This window comes from Vipera berus, assembly GCF_964194415.1.
Source record: "Vipera berus genome assembly, chromosome: 6".
Classification (NCBI taxonomy): domain Eukaryota; kingdom Metazoa; phylum Chordata; class Lepidosauria; order Squamata; family Viperidae; genus Vipera; species Vipera berus.
This window is the reverse complement of record NC_138208.1, coordinates 63,861,963-63,875,759: the sequence shown is the minus strand read 5'-3', so window position 1 is coordinate 63,875,759 and position 13,797 is coordinate 63,861,963. Positions and strand designations below refer to the sequence as shown.

The following is a 13,797-nucleotide window of genomic DNA, read 5'->3' as shown; positions in this document are numbered from 1 at the left end:
GTAAATATACAATCTCCTTAATTTTTTAAAAGACAATATCCATTATTCAGTTAATCTTTTGCAGTAAAAACAGGCCTCCATTTACATTTTTACAGATACCAGCTATGAAGAATTTCTCCATTTAAGTCAGGGGTGTCAAACTCGCCACGTCATGTGACGTCTCACAATGTATTGTGACTTTTTCATTGCCGGCAATGGGGTGGGTGCCGTTTCACCATGATGCATCTGGCCCACGGTCCGGGAGTTTGACACCCCTGATCTAAGTATTCTGAATTGCATGATTTCTGGGAGGGGAGTGGAATGGAGGGAGGTATTTGGTATAGCTGGTAGAGAACTGCCCTGGATGTCATGCTCCATGGCTACCCAAGAAAACTGTTGGTTTTTTAAGTTCTCCTGGCATATTTTAATAAATAGTACATACATACAAATGAGTTGGGCAATATAGATAAGGTAGTAGACTCATTTTTCTTCATAAAGCAATTCACCCCTGTATTATTGCATTTTAATCTGAATGTTCAAAATGAAAAATGCATATTTTGTGAACAGAAAATGTTGAAGTACCTTTGCCAATAATTTCTGTTCCTTCTTAGAAATAAATGGTCTTATATTAGACAACTTACAAATATCCAACAGGGAAAAGCTGGCAATTTCTTAAGTACAGTCATGTAATTTTAACTGAAGATTTATTTATTTATTTATTTATTAAATTTGTATACCGCCCTTCTCCCGAAGGACTCAGGAAGCAATTTAGTGATTTGCTACAATGGATGTAATACTGAGCAAGGTTGACAGATGGGAGACAGAAGCAGCTGCTTAGTACCCTGTTTAGGAGGTGGTATGCTGGGGTGGTTTTCTCAATGGGTATCATTGACAGAGTGTTCTCTTCCCATCATCCTGCATTTTTCTTGCTAGCAGCAAACCTCATCAATTTTTTCCGCAGTGGACACCAATAGTTTTTCTCAAACAAAAAAAGTGTTTTCAGCTGCTGGGCTGTACAGTAAGCAAGTACTTTCGTTTCCAACTGTGAGTGCTTGAAAATGACTTTTTTTTCTTACTTTATTTATTTAATTGGTTCTTAGGTTGCAGAGTCATTTGAGTTCCCAGAAAGCAGAGTTAGGGCCTATTGTGTCCTGGCTGAATAGACCATTGATGGTGATGCTACATATTTCTTCAGGCTTTTCCAGAGATCATGTCATTACAAGTTCAGCTAGTGCTAGTAAAATGTGAAGGGAAGTGTGCATTTTCTGAAGCAATAAGCTTTTCATTTGGTGCCGGACAGAGCTCCATTTAAGAAAAAACAATGAACAGTAATTCAGATTTCTCTGTGGGATGTATTTATATTATTAAATTTGCTTTATGCTTTAACTGCCCAGCCATATAGCTATATAAAGGCAATCCCTCCCTAACTAGAAAATTCTTATCTTTATTTTTAATGATCAAAGAGAAGCTCATTTGGAAAAGAGTATGTTCAGTGTTAACTTAAAAGTTTCCTGTGTGTTTTCACACTTTTATTCAGTCTATTCATTGGAGCCTTTCTACCCTTGGCATCTATGTATGGTCCAAACATAGCATTGCCTTCATCTCGTCCTCAGTCCATGCACAAGTCCTAAATTTTCCTTAATTACTATTAAGGAAAGTAATTACTATTACTGAAGTAGTATTTTTCCCCTCATTCTGGCATTAAGCACAGGCAGCCTCAAGACATCTGAAATCTCTTAGGCTTTGTCAGTGTTGCCAGGCAAATGGAGAGACTACTATGCCCTGAAATAGAATCAGGATAGGGATCAGCAGCAGAGACAGCAAATTTATGGCAGCCTAGTTCCCCTGACTCAAAGCTGGGTAGATTAACTATGTGGAAAGGTCAGTGGTGAGATTCAGCCAGTTTACACCACTTTGGCAGAACCAGTAGCTAATTTTTTGTTGCCCAGGCCCAGAATGGACTTCCGGAAGTGGCATCTACACAGAGAACCGGTTGTTCACATATTTGAATCCCACCACTGTGAAAGGTCATCTTTGAGGCAGCCTCCCTGAGGAAATTCAAAATGGAGCTATGTGTCCACAGTCTTTGTATAACTTGAATACAGCTAGCCCTTGACTTACAACCATTTGTTTAACAATTGTTCAAAGTTACTATGGCACTTTGAAAAAAGAGACTTATTACCAGCCCTCACATTTACCTCACATTTACCTCACATTTACAATGGTTGCAGCATCCTGGGAACATGTGATTGTCTTTTGAGACTTTCCCAGCTAGCTTCTGACAAGCACAGAAAATGGGGGAAGCCAGATTTGCTTAACCATGTGATTCATGTAATTGGAGTTACTTCCTTCACCACCATGGCAAAAAGGTAATAAAATTGAGTGCCATTCACTTAAAAGTCATCTTGCTTAGCAATGATAATTCGGGTCCCAATTTTGGTTATACATTGAGGGCTACCTGTACTCAGTCACATTAAGGGTCAAAATACTCCACTGCACACAAAATGGAAAATAGGCTCCTGTTGCAGGGAGTAACGGAACTTAAATTTATCTTAGGATGTTGTATTTACTCCTTATTTGTAAACAATTTAATGGTTTTGTCACCCCAACTATTTCTCTTATCTTTAGATTTTATGAAGTTGTAAGTTACAAACGTTTTAACCTTTATTGGCTTGGTATGGATAATGGGTTTTCTGTTTTTTTTAAGTTTCCAGAGAGTAGTCATCTCAATTTGCTGCTGTCATTACCTTGGCATTTTAAAGACAACATTTTGATTTTTTGGTCCCAAGCTTTTGTGAATAGAAACAGCTCACTTAATTATAGAGGTATTTTAATCTGGGACTAGAGGCATAAATAGGGAGCTGAGAATTATGAAGATAAAAGAAATGAAATGCAGTCCGATTGTTTTTAAAAGTTTGATACTTAAAAACTGTTGTTGGTCTTGAACCTGTCATTCCACTTTGATTTAGGAAATGTAATTGGCACAATTCTTGCTCTAACAGGGTTTCCCTCACTTAAATTATTAGTGTTTTTCATTATACCTCTTGGATTGCAAGATAGAAACTGTGAGTAACTTTTTCTGGTTCAGGCAAAAGCAGAAATGTAAATACTCATTTTTACAGCATTGCATACTTCAGAGCAAATACACTGTCTGATCTTGTCAGCCTTTGTGCAGAAAGATGAGCCATAGATTCTCTCCCCCCCCACCCCCCCCAATCAATGCAAGCCAGACTTTATATGTAAACCATCAGCACCTGAAAGCAGGACAAGAAGCAACGGATGGAAACTAGTCAAGGAGAGAAGCAACCTAGAACTAAGGAGAAACTTCCTGACAGTTAGAACAATTAACCAGTGGAACAACCTGCCTCCAGAGGTGGTGAATGCTCCAACACTGGAAGTTTTTTAAGAAGAGACTGGACAGCCATTTGCCTGAAATGGTATAAGGTTTCCTGCCTGAGCAGGGGGTTGGACTAGATGACCTCCAAGGTCCCTTCCAACTTTATGATGATGATGATGATGATGATGATGATGAATTCCACAAAACACCTTTTATCCTACTTAGGTTTGCCCTCTCAGGCTTCTTTACACAATTAATATCAGATTAGAAATAACGCCACCAAGGAAGGCTGAGGTAAGGGTGCTTTTTCCCCCCTTTCTTAAATTGCAACCAGTCTTCTCCCTCCTTCCCAATAATTCCCAGGATTAGAGAAAGACAGGGGAGGAAATACGCGCGGGAATCTGGAGGGATGGTAAAAAGGAGGAAGGCGCAAGCCTTCGCGCCGGATTGCAGTTCGGCATTCGCGCCTCGAGGTTTTCCGTAAGTTGACAGGCTCTTTTTTTACTTGTTTTCATTAGCCAACCTCTCCTTTGCTCGGGTTGCCAGGCGCAGCCCGGCGCAGGGTCCGTGTTGGGGAAAGGAGCGCGCGGCGCCTCTTGCCGAACCCCGCCGGTTCCCTGCTCCCTCGCAGCTTTAGTCTCTCGCGCCCGCCTCCACCATTGGTTACTCTTGCTTCGGGTCAGCTAGGCTCCGCCCCGTCTCCGCTCCTGCTTCCTCATTGGCTGCTTGGTAACAGCGCCTCGCGAACGTTGCAATTCGATACGTTCTTATTGGCAGGGAAGAGCCTCCCAGGAAGTTTTTGAGGAAAAAGAGGAGAAAAAAAAAGTTTCTCCTGGGCGGATCGGAGAAGTTAGGCGAGTTGGAAAGCGAGCGAGCGGAAGGCGAGAAATGGCCATTGATGCCGCTGCTCCCGGCAGTGACTTTAGCGTCGCTTGGGGAGGCTGATAACGAAAACGTCCCGGGAGGCTTGACAGCCGTTCGCTTCAGACGGCAGCATGACGGTGAGTGCCGCTCCTGGGAGACTTTTTGTGACCGGGGATTCCGGTTGTGTGTAGAGTCCAGGGGTCTTCAAACTTGGCCCTTTTATGACTTGTGGACTTCAGCTCCCAGAATTCCTCAGCCAGCATTGCTGGCTGAGGAATTCTGGGAGCTGAAGTCCACAAGTCATAAAAGGGCCAAGTTTGAAGACCCCGGTTTCTGGAAGGCGTGTCCGGTCAAGTTGAGCGGTCAGGCAATCCGCTACCTTTCGGCTTCGAGCTAAGTCTCGCGTTGTAGATGTCCGCGGGGCTTTCCCCCGTTTTTCCTCTCCTAACGGAGGGCCGATACCTGAACTTCCCTGCTATGGCGCCCCTTTTTAGGCCTGCTGCTTTTTTTTTTCCCCTCCTCTTTTGGGGCAGAGGTCACGCGTTTGAACACGAGTGCGTGCCGTGCTGGACTTGGGGAGATTTTGCGCCGGCGGCTTTCAGAAGGGAGAACGGAGGCGAGATCCCTCCAAGCCCGCTTGGCTGAAACGCCAGTTTCTCCTCTCCTTTCTCTTCCCTCAGGCAGGGGAAAAAAGGTGGGCAGAACAAGCAACCGGCTTGATAAGTGTCTAATTTTTACTGAAAAAGAGCTACGCAAAGCTTTCTCGGCAACGCAGAATTCTTTCGTTAGATAACGCATAACGAATTCTGGAGGAAAAGTCTTATTAAAACACGCCGAACGCTTATTCTGGCAGAAAAAAAAGATATTCCCTCATGATAGTATGGTGTTCATAAAATATCCATATCCGTGCGAAAGATATGTTTATAGCTAGGAAGAGCCGCTGCTCCTGGGTAAGAAAATAACATTTTGACTGTCCCAGAAAATACCTACTATCCTTTCTAGGCAGACCTAAGAAGTTGGCTTTGTGCAGGGGTCGGCAACCTCGGCTCTTTTATGACTCGTGGACTTCAACTCCCAGAATTCCTGAGCCAGCATAGCTGGCTCAGGAATTCTGGGAGTTGAAGTCCACGAGTCATAAAAGAGCCGAGGTTGCCGACCCCTGGCTTTGTGCAATCTCTTTTCTTCGATTTCTTCTCTTTCCCATTCAGACCTCCTGGGAATGGGTGTGTTGTAATCATAGCATGGAGCAGTTTTGAGATGAACATCGTGTTGATTTGGAAAGCACAGGGGTTTTGTTTTTTTTTAATGGCTGTTGCATATGAGTTGTTAGGCTTACTTTTGTGGAAAACTTTGGAGGGGAAAAAAAAACTTAGCCAAGCATATTCTGTGGATCTGTTTCTTCTCCTTAGCCTGTGAGTTGGACATTGTAAAAGACATTACAGTAAACAGTGTGTGGTTTCCTGTTTACTGAAAAATTTTCAACATTTCATTCCTCCTCTTTACAGAAAAGATTAACATCCAACATTTTGTGGAATTTCTGAAATAGTTGGCAATAACGGTATTTCTTCTTATCCTTAAGAAAATAAGGAACTGGGAGAGGATATTGTTCCTGAATCCCCAAAAAGGGAGAGGAGATTGTTCCTGAAAGGGGATGGGATGGGTTGTGGAAAGGGATGGGGTACAAGAGGACTAATACTGAAAATACTGAAACTTTGTCTGCTTTTTGTAAATTTGTGTTATGGACCTTTCCCCCAATGCGTTAGGACCATGGAACAGAATTACGTAGTGTGAGATTGAACAAACTGAATGCAGTAACAAGTTAATGTCCCTGGCAAAAATCTTACCTTCCCAGGCTGATTGGCAGGAAACTGATTTGCCAGTTGATCATGGTGGCTGGTGTGAAGCTTATGAGATCAATGAGCTTGTTATGCAAGAGGTGAAAATAAATGGGAATCTTAGCTCTTTTACCTTTTTGTTTAGCAGCCATGAAATGCATCTGCTTAGATGTTTGAGGGCAGAGCACTGATCTAGGAATATTTGTAATGTCCTAAAATCTGTGAGAGAGGGCTGGAATAACGAGGGAGTGTGTGTGTGTGTGTGTAGTGATAGCATTTGGTTATTTATCCTGGCTGCATGAAGAATGAAGGCTTCAAGTGATTCCACAACCATATTAGGGGAAAGCCATGACCCTGAGTTTGCTCCCTGCTTCCTACTGCCTCATTAACATCCTGCAGCCCTTCCTATCCTTCCTGGAGACACCACTCCTTTTCCTCTTCTCTTGCCCTTCTGACCCTCCCACCACCACCACTCCTGGCTCCCAATAATTACTGAGAGAAGAGAAGAAGGAAATGGGCACATGAAAATGATTTTCAATCTTGAGGTCTGTGTGGAGTCACCCTCAGTTCCACAAGAATGGCATAATTCCTGGTTAGATTTTTCTTCTTTTGGTTTTCCATTCTCTCTATTTTTATTGTGGGTGGGTGGAGTTGATTATCAAGCCTTGGCTACAGTGCAGAGGGAGAGGTGGTTTATTTAAAAAAAAGTTAATAGTGTTGAATTCCATCTCACTAGCTAGAAAAGGCGAGGAGCTTACCTCTTGCTATTGCTACATTTCTTTCTTCCTTTTGACAGTGTCATTTTTATTAATTCAGTTTTAGTGAGTTCTCAGTGCTTACACAAGAAACTTTTTCCAGGTGATCTTTCTTTGCTCTTAAACAGATCTGTACTTCTTTGGTGGTATCTATTGGAGACAACATGTCATTTACAGAATACAGTAAAGTCTGTGTTACAGGCATGCATTCCTCAACATTTAACCCAAAGGAATGAGTAGATAATAGTAAATGGCAACAAACAATAGTTTGTGTGGAAGTATATGGGACTGTCACCCATGACAGTTACCAGAGGTTACATTCAAATAAAATACTAAGCAATTTAATATGTTAATGAGTTTTGAGTTTCAGTCTCCCTCCCCAGGCATGGTAGTTGAAGAAAGGGCAGGTCAGTCCTTCCAATTCTGTTCCAAAAAGTTGCTGTGGATTAGACATTTCTGCATGAATTTAAATTTAATTTTTTTTCCTTGAGAATAAGTGCCCAAATGCTGCAGTTATGGGGGTTTGATGCTGGAATTAAGTGCTGAACTAGCAGTGGGGAGCCCAAGTTTCTGATTCTCCGTTAGGCATAAAAGACAGCTGGGTGACCTTGGCCCAGTCTTGGCTCAGTCTGTATTTCTCAGCTCCCAAACAGCATCAAGTTTGCTGATTAGCCTGCTTGAAGAACTAACCTCTCATTGCATCATGCTTTGATGCCTTTGCTCTGTGAAGTAGGCAAGCACAGAGCAATCCAGCAGACTCCTCAACAAGTATGACAAATGCTAAAAGAAAAAGAAAAAAAACCCTTGGAATTTGTGGCAGCTGAACTTTTGTGAAATAAACACAAAACTCAACATAGCGCTTGATCCTTGTGTTGAAACAAAGTCTTTGAGTTTCATCCAAAGAGGCAATGATCTGTGATAGCTTACAAACAAGGATTAGTGGGTTTTTTATTTTAAGCTATGTAAGCCGTGGACTGCTTGTTAAGATGTAGTACCAACCCTGCTAAACTATAACGTATCTTACTTGTTTTTCATTTAGCATGCAAAGACTAGCCATTGTAGTTGGTGAAACATTGTTTTATTTATGTTCCATCTTTCTACCCCAACAATATTCAAAACATCTATCATTTTTTTAACAATTCCAAAAAATAAAAACACAAATTACCATCAATATTAACATGAAAAACTAGTAAAAGTTATGCCTTCATAGATTTTTAAGACCAGGGTTTCTCAACCTTGGCAGCTTTAATATGTGGCTTTCCAACTCCCCAGCCAGCCTGCAAGCCTCTGAGAGCAAGAGCATCTTCAAAAGGGACTCTTCTATCCATTTTATTTATTTATTTATTTATTATTGGGACTTATATGCCGCCCTATCTCCCGAAGGACTCAGGGCAGCTAACAACAATAAAATACAATAATACAAAAGTTAAAAAGAAATTAAATTAATAGCCCCAGTAGAATAAATTTAAATTAAGTTAAAAATTAAAAACATAATTAAAATCCCTGTCAGTCCAGGCCAGCCTGATGGAAAAAGAGTGTTTTGAGTCTGCGGCGAAAGGACCGGAGATCCGGGGCCATCCGAAGCTCAAGGGGGAGTTGTTTCCACAGGGCTGGCGCTCCCACAGAGAAGGCCCTCCCCCTGGGGGTCGCCAGCCGACATTGTCTAGCCGACAGCACCCTGAGGAGGCCCTCTCTGTGTGAGTGCACTGGGCGATGGGAAGTCGTTCCCGGCAGCAGATGGTCCTGCAAGTATCCCGGGCCTAAGCCATGTAGGGCTTTAAAGGTAAGTACCAGCACCTTAATCTCACCCAGAAGACAACCGGTAACCAATGTAGCTCACGCAGGAGGGGTGTAATATGGGAGTATTACTACCCGCGCGGCCGCATTCTGCACCAGTTGAAGCCTCCGGGTGGTCTTCAAGGGCAGCCCCATGTAGAGAGCATTGCAGTAATCTATACGGGAGGTAACGAGTGTGTGAGTGACTGTATGTAGGGCATCTCGGTCCAGATAGGGGCGCACCAGGCGAACCTGGGCAAATGCCCCCCTGGCTACGACTCCAATATGATCTTCAAAACTGAGTCGTGAATCCAGGAGGATGCCTAAATTGCGTGCTCTATCAACGGGAGGTAACACCTCTCCTCCCATAACCAAAGGTGGAACCTCTTGGACTCAACGAGATGCCGGTACGTAAAGCCACTCAGTCTTGGCCGGGTTGAGCCGGAGCCTGTTCTTCCCCATCCAAATCTGTACCGCTTCCAGGCAACGGGACATCACATCGAGGGCATCACTGGGTTGGTTCGGGGTGGACATGAAAAGCTGGGTATCATCAGCATATTGATGATACCTCACCCCGGAACCACGGATGATCTCACCCAGCGGCTTCATATAGATGTTGAACAGGAGGGGCGAGAGTACCGACCCCTGAGGCACCCCACAACTAAGGGGCCTAGGGGCTGACCTCTGCCCCCCTGCCAACACCGTCTGCGAACGGCCCGAGAGGTAGGAAGAGAACCACCGTAAAACGGTGCCTCCCACTCCCAACCCCTCAAGACGTCGCAGCAAGATACCATGGTCGATGGTATCAAAAGCCGCTGAGAGATCTAATAGGACCAGGACAGAGGAATAACCCCTATCTCGGGCCCGCCAGAGATCATCCACCAGCGCAACCAATGCCGTCTCCGTGCTGTACCCGGGCCTGAAACCTGATTGGCACGGATCCAGATACTCAGTTTCCTCCAGGACCAAAGGGAGCTGCCGTGCCACCACGCTCTCGACAACCTTCGCAAGAAAGCGAAGGTTGGAGACAGGACGAAAGTTATTTAAAATAGCTGGATCCAAGGCAGGTTTCTTGAGGAGGGGCAAATTAACAAATTCACACAAGGAAAAATAGTTCCTGATATAAGTAGAACCATATATATTTAAACTTTATAAAAAACATTTTATACTAGTTGTACCGTAGTTGCTAGACACTCTTTAAAGTAGCCCATGTACGATAAGTTGCAATAGCCAGATGTAATCAGCATAGTCATTCTCATTAAATTCTGCTGGCTTACAATAATTATTAATGCATTGGCATTAGCCACAATTGCGCAAATATACTTCTTGCCATAGCTGCCCTCTTTGAATTCAGTACATCTGAGGATTAAGGAACACTCACAAACTATGGAACTTCTCTTTCTGGAGGAGTACAACCCTGTACAAAAATAGTCTGAACCTGTCACTGAGTTGAGTTACCTATTTATCAGTAGCGCATTAATATTACATAGGTTTCAGCTTGTTCTCCTTCATCCAATCCATTATCAGGCTTAGGCGAGACTCAGAGGTATCTAAAATATCTGGATGCTAATAAGCACTAGAACTGGGTTCACCAGTCTGGGTAACATCCTGCTGCTGTGCTTTGAATGATCGCCCCTGCAATTTCATGTAGATGTTACACTGTAGGGACGACACAAGGAAATCTATGGGATAGTTTCGATCAAAGCTTTAATATTAAGTAGAAGTTTCCAACCACCACATTCTGGGTATTGCTTTATATGAAATGCTGGAACTTCAGTAAAAGCTAAGGCCCAGTTCTATCAGATAATCTAGAAGGGTGTCTTGTTGATCATTTTGAAAGCAACCAAGAGGTCCAAAAGCTCCATGGTGAAGTGCATTCACCATTTTCCAGTTTCACTGCAGATCACCAAATTAGCCAAAAACTGTACTTGAAATGTTTCCAGAACATCAACCATATGTTTGGATTACTTTTCCCAGAAATTAAAATTTTAAGAGTGATATAATTGTACAGAACTCTTGGTCAATAGACAAGTTTTAACTCACACTCCTTTGGCTGAAAGGAGGCACTGAATATTTTCCTCAAGTATGGGCCTAGCAATAGTAGAAGCCTATTAAGCAACTATAGTTTTCATCTCTGAAGACATCTTGTGCACATGTTCAAGGGCTACAAATATTCTAAAATAATATACAAGTAGTTGCTGCTGAGATTATGTCTGTATGATCTGTTCCAATGCATCACAAGTCAAAATACATCCTTTCAAGTTTATCTGCAAAAAATAATTTGCAAAATAAAGCAAATGAGTCACTGAGTCAGTGATTGCCAACCCTTGACCTAGTATGGTATAATTTTAAGACTTGGCATGTCTAAGAATTTGGAGTTCTGATTACTGCGAACTTGGAAATACAGGAGTTTGAGGCTATTATTCTTTTAATGGAAAACTTATTTAACATTATGGCGAGTGCCTTGCCACTCAATCTATTCTTGTCTTCTCCATTAACTATTTCGATGAAAACAATGTAGAGTTGGTCAGCATTTATTTAAACTAAAAGAGTTGCATGGAAATTATTTATGGAAGTAACTTGTATTTTGGTAGAGAGTAGTTATATGAAAAACTCAACCAATGGTTGGTGGAATCTAATACATGTTTGCCTGTTTGCATAATCTATTCCTAATTTTTGTATAGTTATGCTTTAAAAAGAATCAAGGCAAGTTTAATGAATGATGTCTAATATATATCATTAAATTAGAATCTCTTCTGTTACATGTTGCTGCTGGCCAGAAAAGATTTTCTCTGCTGTTTTATATTCCACACAGATGGTTTTCTTGCTGCTTCTGAACACCAAAACCTAAGTCAGAATCGAGCCTTCGAGTTGTGTTTTTTTTACTATGGTTCGTCACATAGCCAGATGTTTAGACTGGATTTTATATTTTTATCCACCTATTGAGTCCTTCCCAAGGACCTGGGATGGGCAGATGTGGATGTTTGGTGGTGTTAAAGATATGATTGCAAGATGTAAGCTGTTTCAGTAAAACTACTTTTTGCAATTCATTGATGGTACTATTTTAAATGTTTCTGATAATCAAGATTTATTTTAAATAAATGTATACAGTGCAAAGTCACTTTGGGCTATGCTGGAAGTGCATTTCGGGAATTGCAGTCTAAACAATATGACAATTTTGGGCTTTGAAGGCTACTTTATATCATTTTTTCCCCATAGAAGGATCTTTGTCCTCACTTATTACAAAGTAACAATTCTTTACAGTTTACAATTGAAGTGAAGGAAATACCATCAAGGTGATTAACTTCTGGGAAGTTCCATTCATTAAATACAAGTTGGAATAGTGGACTGGACTCAAGTAGAACTAAAAGCCCTGGATAGAAAGACCAGAAGAATAATCAGAATGAATTCACCCTTCTGCTATACAGAGTTGTTGACAGGCTCTCCTTACGAAGGAAAATGGGTGAGCCCAAAATGTGGCAAGTACAGGTAGTCCTTGACCTATGCCAATAATGCCCATTAGGTTCGCAAGTTGTGACAGCCATTAGGTGATTGTCTTAATTAACGACCATCCCTGCTCTCGCCAATGTGGTTGTTAAGTGAAAAATGGGGGCCTCGGGGACTGCGGGGGGGCCCTGGGGGGGCCTAGTGCAGGCTGTACCCTGACCTCTCACCCCCCCCCCGAGACATGGCATGCTCTACTTCCTGACCTTCAGGGTATCTGGAGCTATTGGGCCTGCTTTCCACTCCACTGGGTCCCATACGCTCCTCCCCCCTTCACAGATCACTCACCTTTTACTGTAGGTTTCCTTCTGGAAGTTCCAAAGATCACAACTGGGGAAGAACGGCAAACTACTCCATCCATATGATGCATGGCTTGCCACCAGAAGCAAATACCTTTTTCAGATCAGTCTAGCAATGCAGCCAAGGGATGCCGCAGCTTGCTCTTCTGCACTGTCTTCCTTTCTATTCCAGGTAGCCAGAAGCTGTGTGGGAAACAAGCTGGGAGAGCTTTGTCGCAATATCATTTTCCACCTCGCAACTTCTGACCTCCTTTTCTAGCCCAGGTGGCTAATGGCTGTCACAACTTGGGGGGGGGGCACATTAATATCGTAAAATCTAGTCCACCTGGGCTACAAAGGGAGGTGAGAAGCTGTTGAGAGGTGGGGAAACAACGCTTGGACAATTTTTACAGAAGTGTCAAATTCAGAAAAATGAGCCTTTGTGCATATTCCACAGATATATGTTTATTTGTGATGTGTAAATTAGAAGGGACAGATTATAAGATATTCTTACATGATACCCTGTTTATACAAGTAGTCCTCAAATTACAACCACAATTGGAGTAGAAAATTCATGAAGTGGTGCAATCGTTAAACAGGACACAGTTTGACTGCAACCTTCCCTGCTAGCTTCCCCACTAACTTTGCTTATTGGAAGCTGGTTGGGCAAATTGCAAATGGCGATCACATGACTACAGGTTGCTGTATCTGTCCTAGGTGCAAGCAGGTTGCTAACTGCCTGGATTGTGATTATGCAACCACAGGGATGCTGTGACCTTCATATGTATGAGGACTAAGTTAATTTCAGGGCCCTCAACTTCAGTCGCTTAACAAATGGGTGTAAGCTGAGGACTATCTAACTTGTATACAAGAGAGGCAAACAAAGTTCTTTTGTTTGATTTACATTGATTTAAGTTTAATTTATATCTGAGCAGAATCAGAAGCAATAAATATTAACAACCTATTAGAAAAAAAACTTACCACGGGACATTGCTTTTTTAAAAAATGTACGACAAAAGTTGTCTTTCCCATACCCATTAATATCTTACTCTTGTGCAATGTGTATATGTAACATTACTTTGGCTGGAACATTTTACGGTGATGGTTCCAGATCTGTATCACTGATTTTGCAAATTGGAATGACCTTGTAGTAGTCTGGTCCAGTGCAGCAAAGTAGCCATTCACGATTATAGTTGTTGTTGTTTTTTTAAAAAAAGAGCTTATTTTTCCTATGAAAATTATACTGTTTTGCATAAGAAAATTTATATCTGCAGTGAAATGGGATAAAAAATATTTTTAACTTTGCTTTCAAATTTTATTTTAAGAAATTTACATGCAATTCTTTTAGAAATACACTCAAAATCCCTAAGAGTCCAATGTTGATTTAGTATCTAGTTAGTGTTGAAAAATGTGCTAAGTCTTGGAAGAGAGAGCAAAGAAACTGTAGTTTGCAGAGATAAACCTCTGAA

The 13,797-nt window shown here is 42.0% G+C and overlaps 2 protein-coding genes across 2 annotated transcripts in view; one reads left to right on the top strand and one right to left on the bottom strand.

The window, feature by feature from the left end:
- Window positions 1-13,797, top strand: part of TRIOBP (TRIO and F-actin binding protein) — a gene marked incomplete at its 5' end in the record, with an annotated part of 61,607 nt that overhangs the window by 19,693 nt on the left and 28,117 nt on the right. The gene's annotated exons all lie outside the window — the stretch shown is intronic.
- LOC308670154 (uncharacterized protein) lies at window positions 6,709-12,505 on the bottom strand. The gene is made up of 4 exons (XM_081331413.1): window positions 12,339-12,505; window positions 11,836-11,919; window positions 7,461-7,550; window positions 6,709-6,920 (listed from the first exon to the last, which is right to left on the bottom strand). Exons 1-4 carry the CDS (start codon window positions 12,418-12,420, stop codon window positions 6,823-6,825), a joined length of 354 nt encoding a protein of 117 aa, XP_081187539.1. The 5' UTR covers window positions 12,421-12,505; the 3' UTR covers window positions 6,709-6,822.

Bases quoted from the DNA above. Each gene is read 5' to 3' on its own strand.
- LOC308670154 (XM_081331413.1), bottom strand. From the start codon at position 12,420: ATGCATCATATGGATGGAGTAGTTTGCCGTTCTTCCCCAGTTGTGATC. The intron at 7,551-11,835 runs GTATTTCCTTCA...TTTTTCTTTTAG, and splicing joins AGAAGTTAATCACCTTGATG to CATTTGTCATACTTGTTGAG. The intron at 6,921-7,460 runs GTTAGTTCTTCA...TGTCTCCAATAG, and splicing joins AAAGCATGATGCAATGAGAG to ATACCACCAAAGAAGTACAG.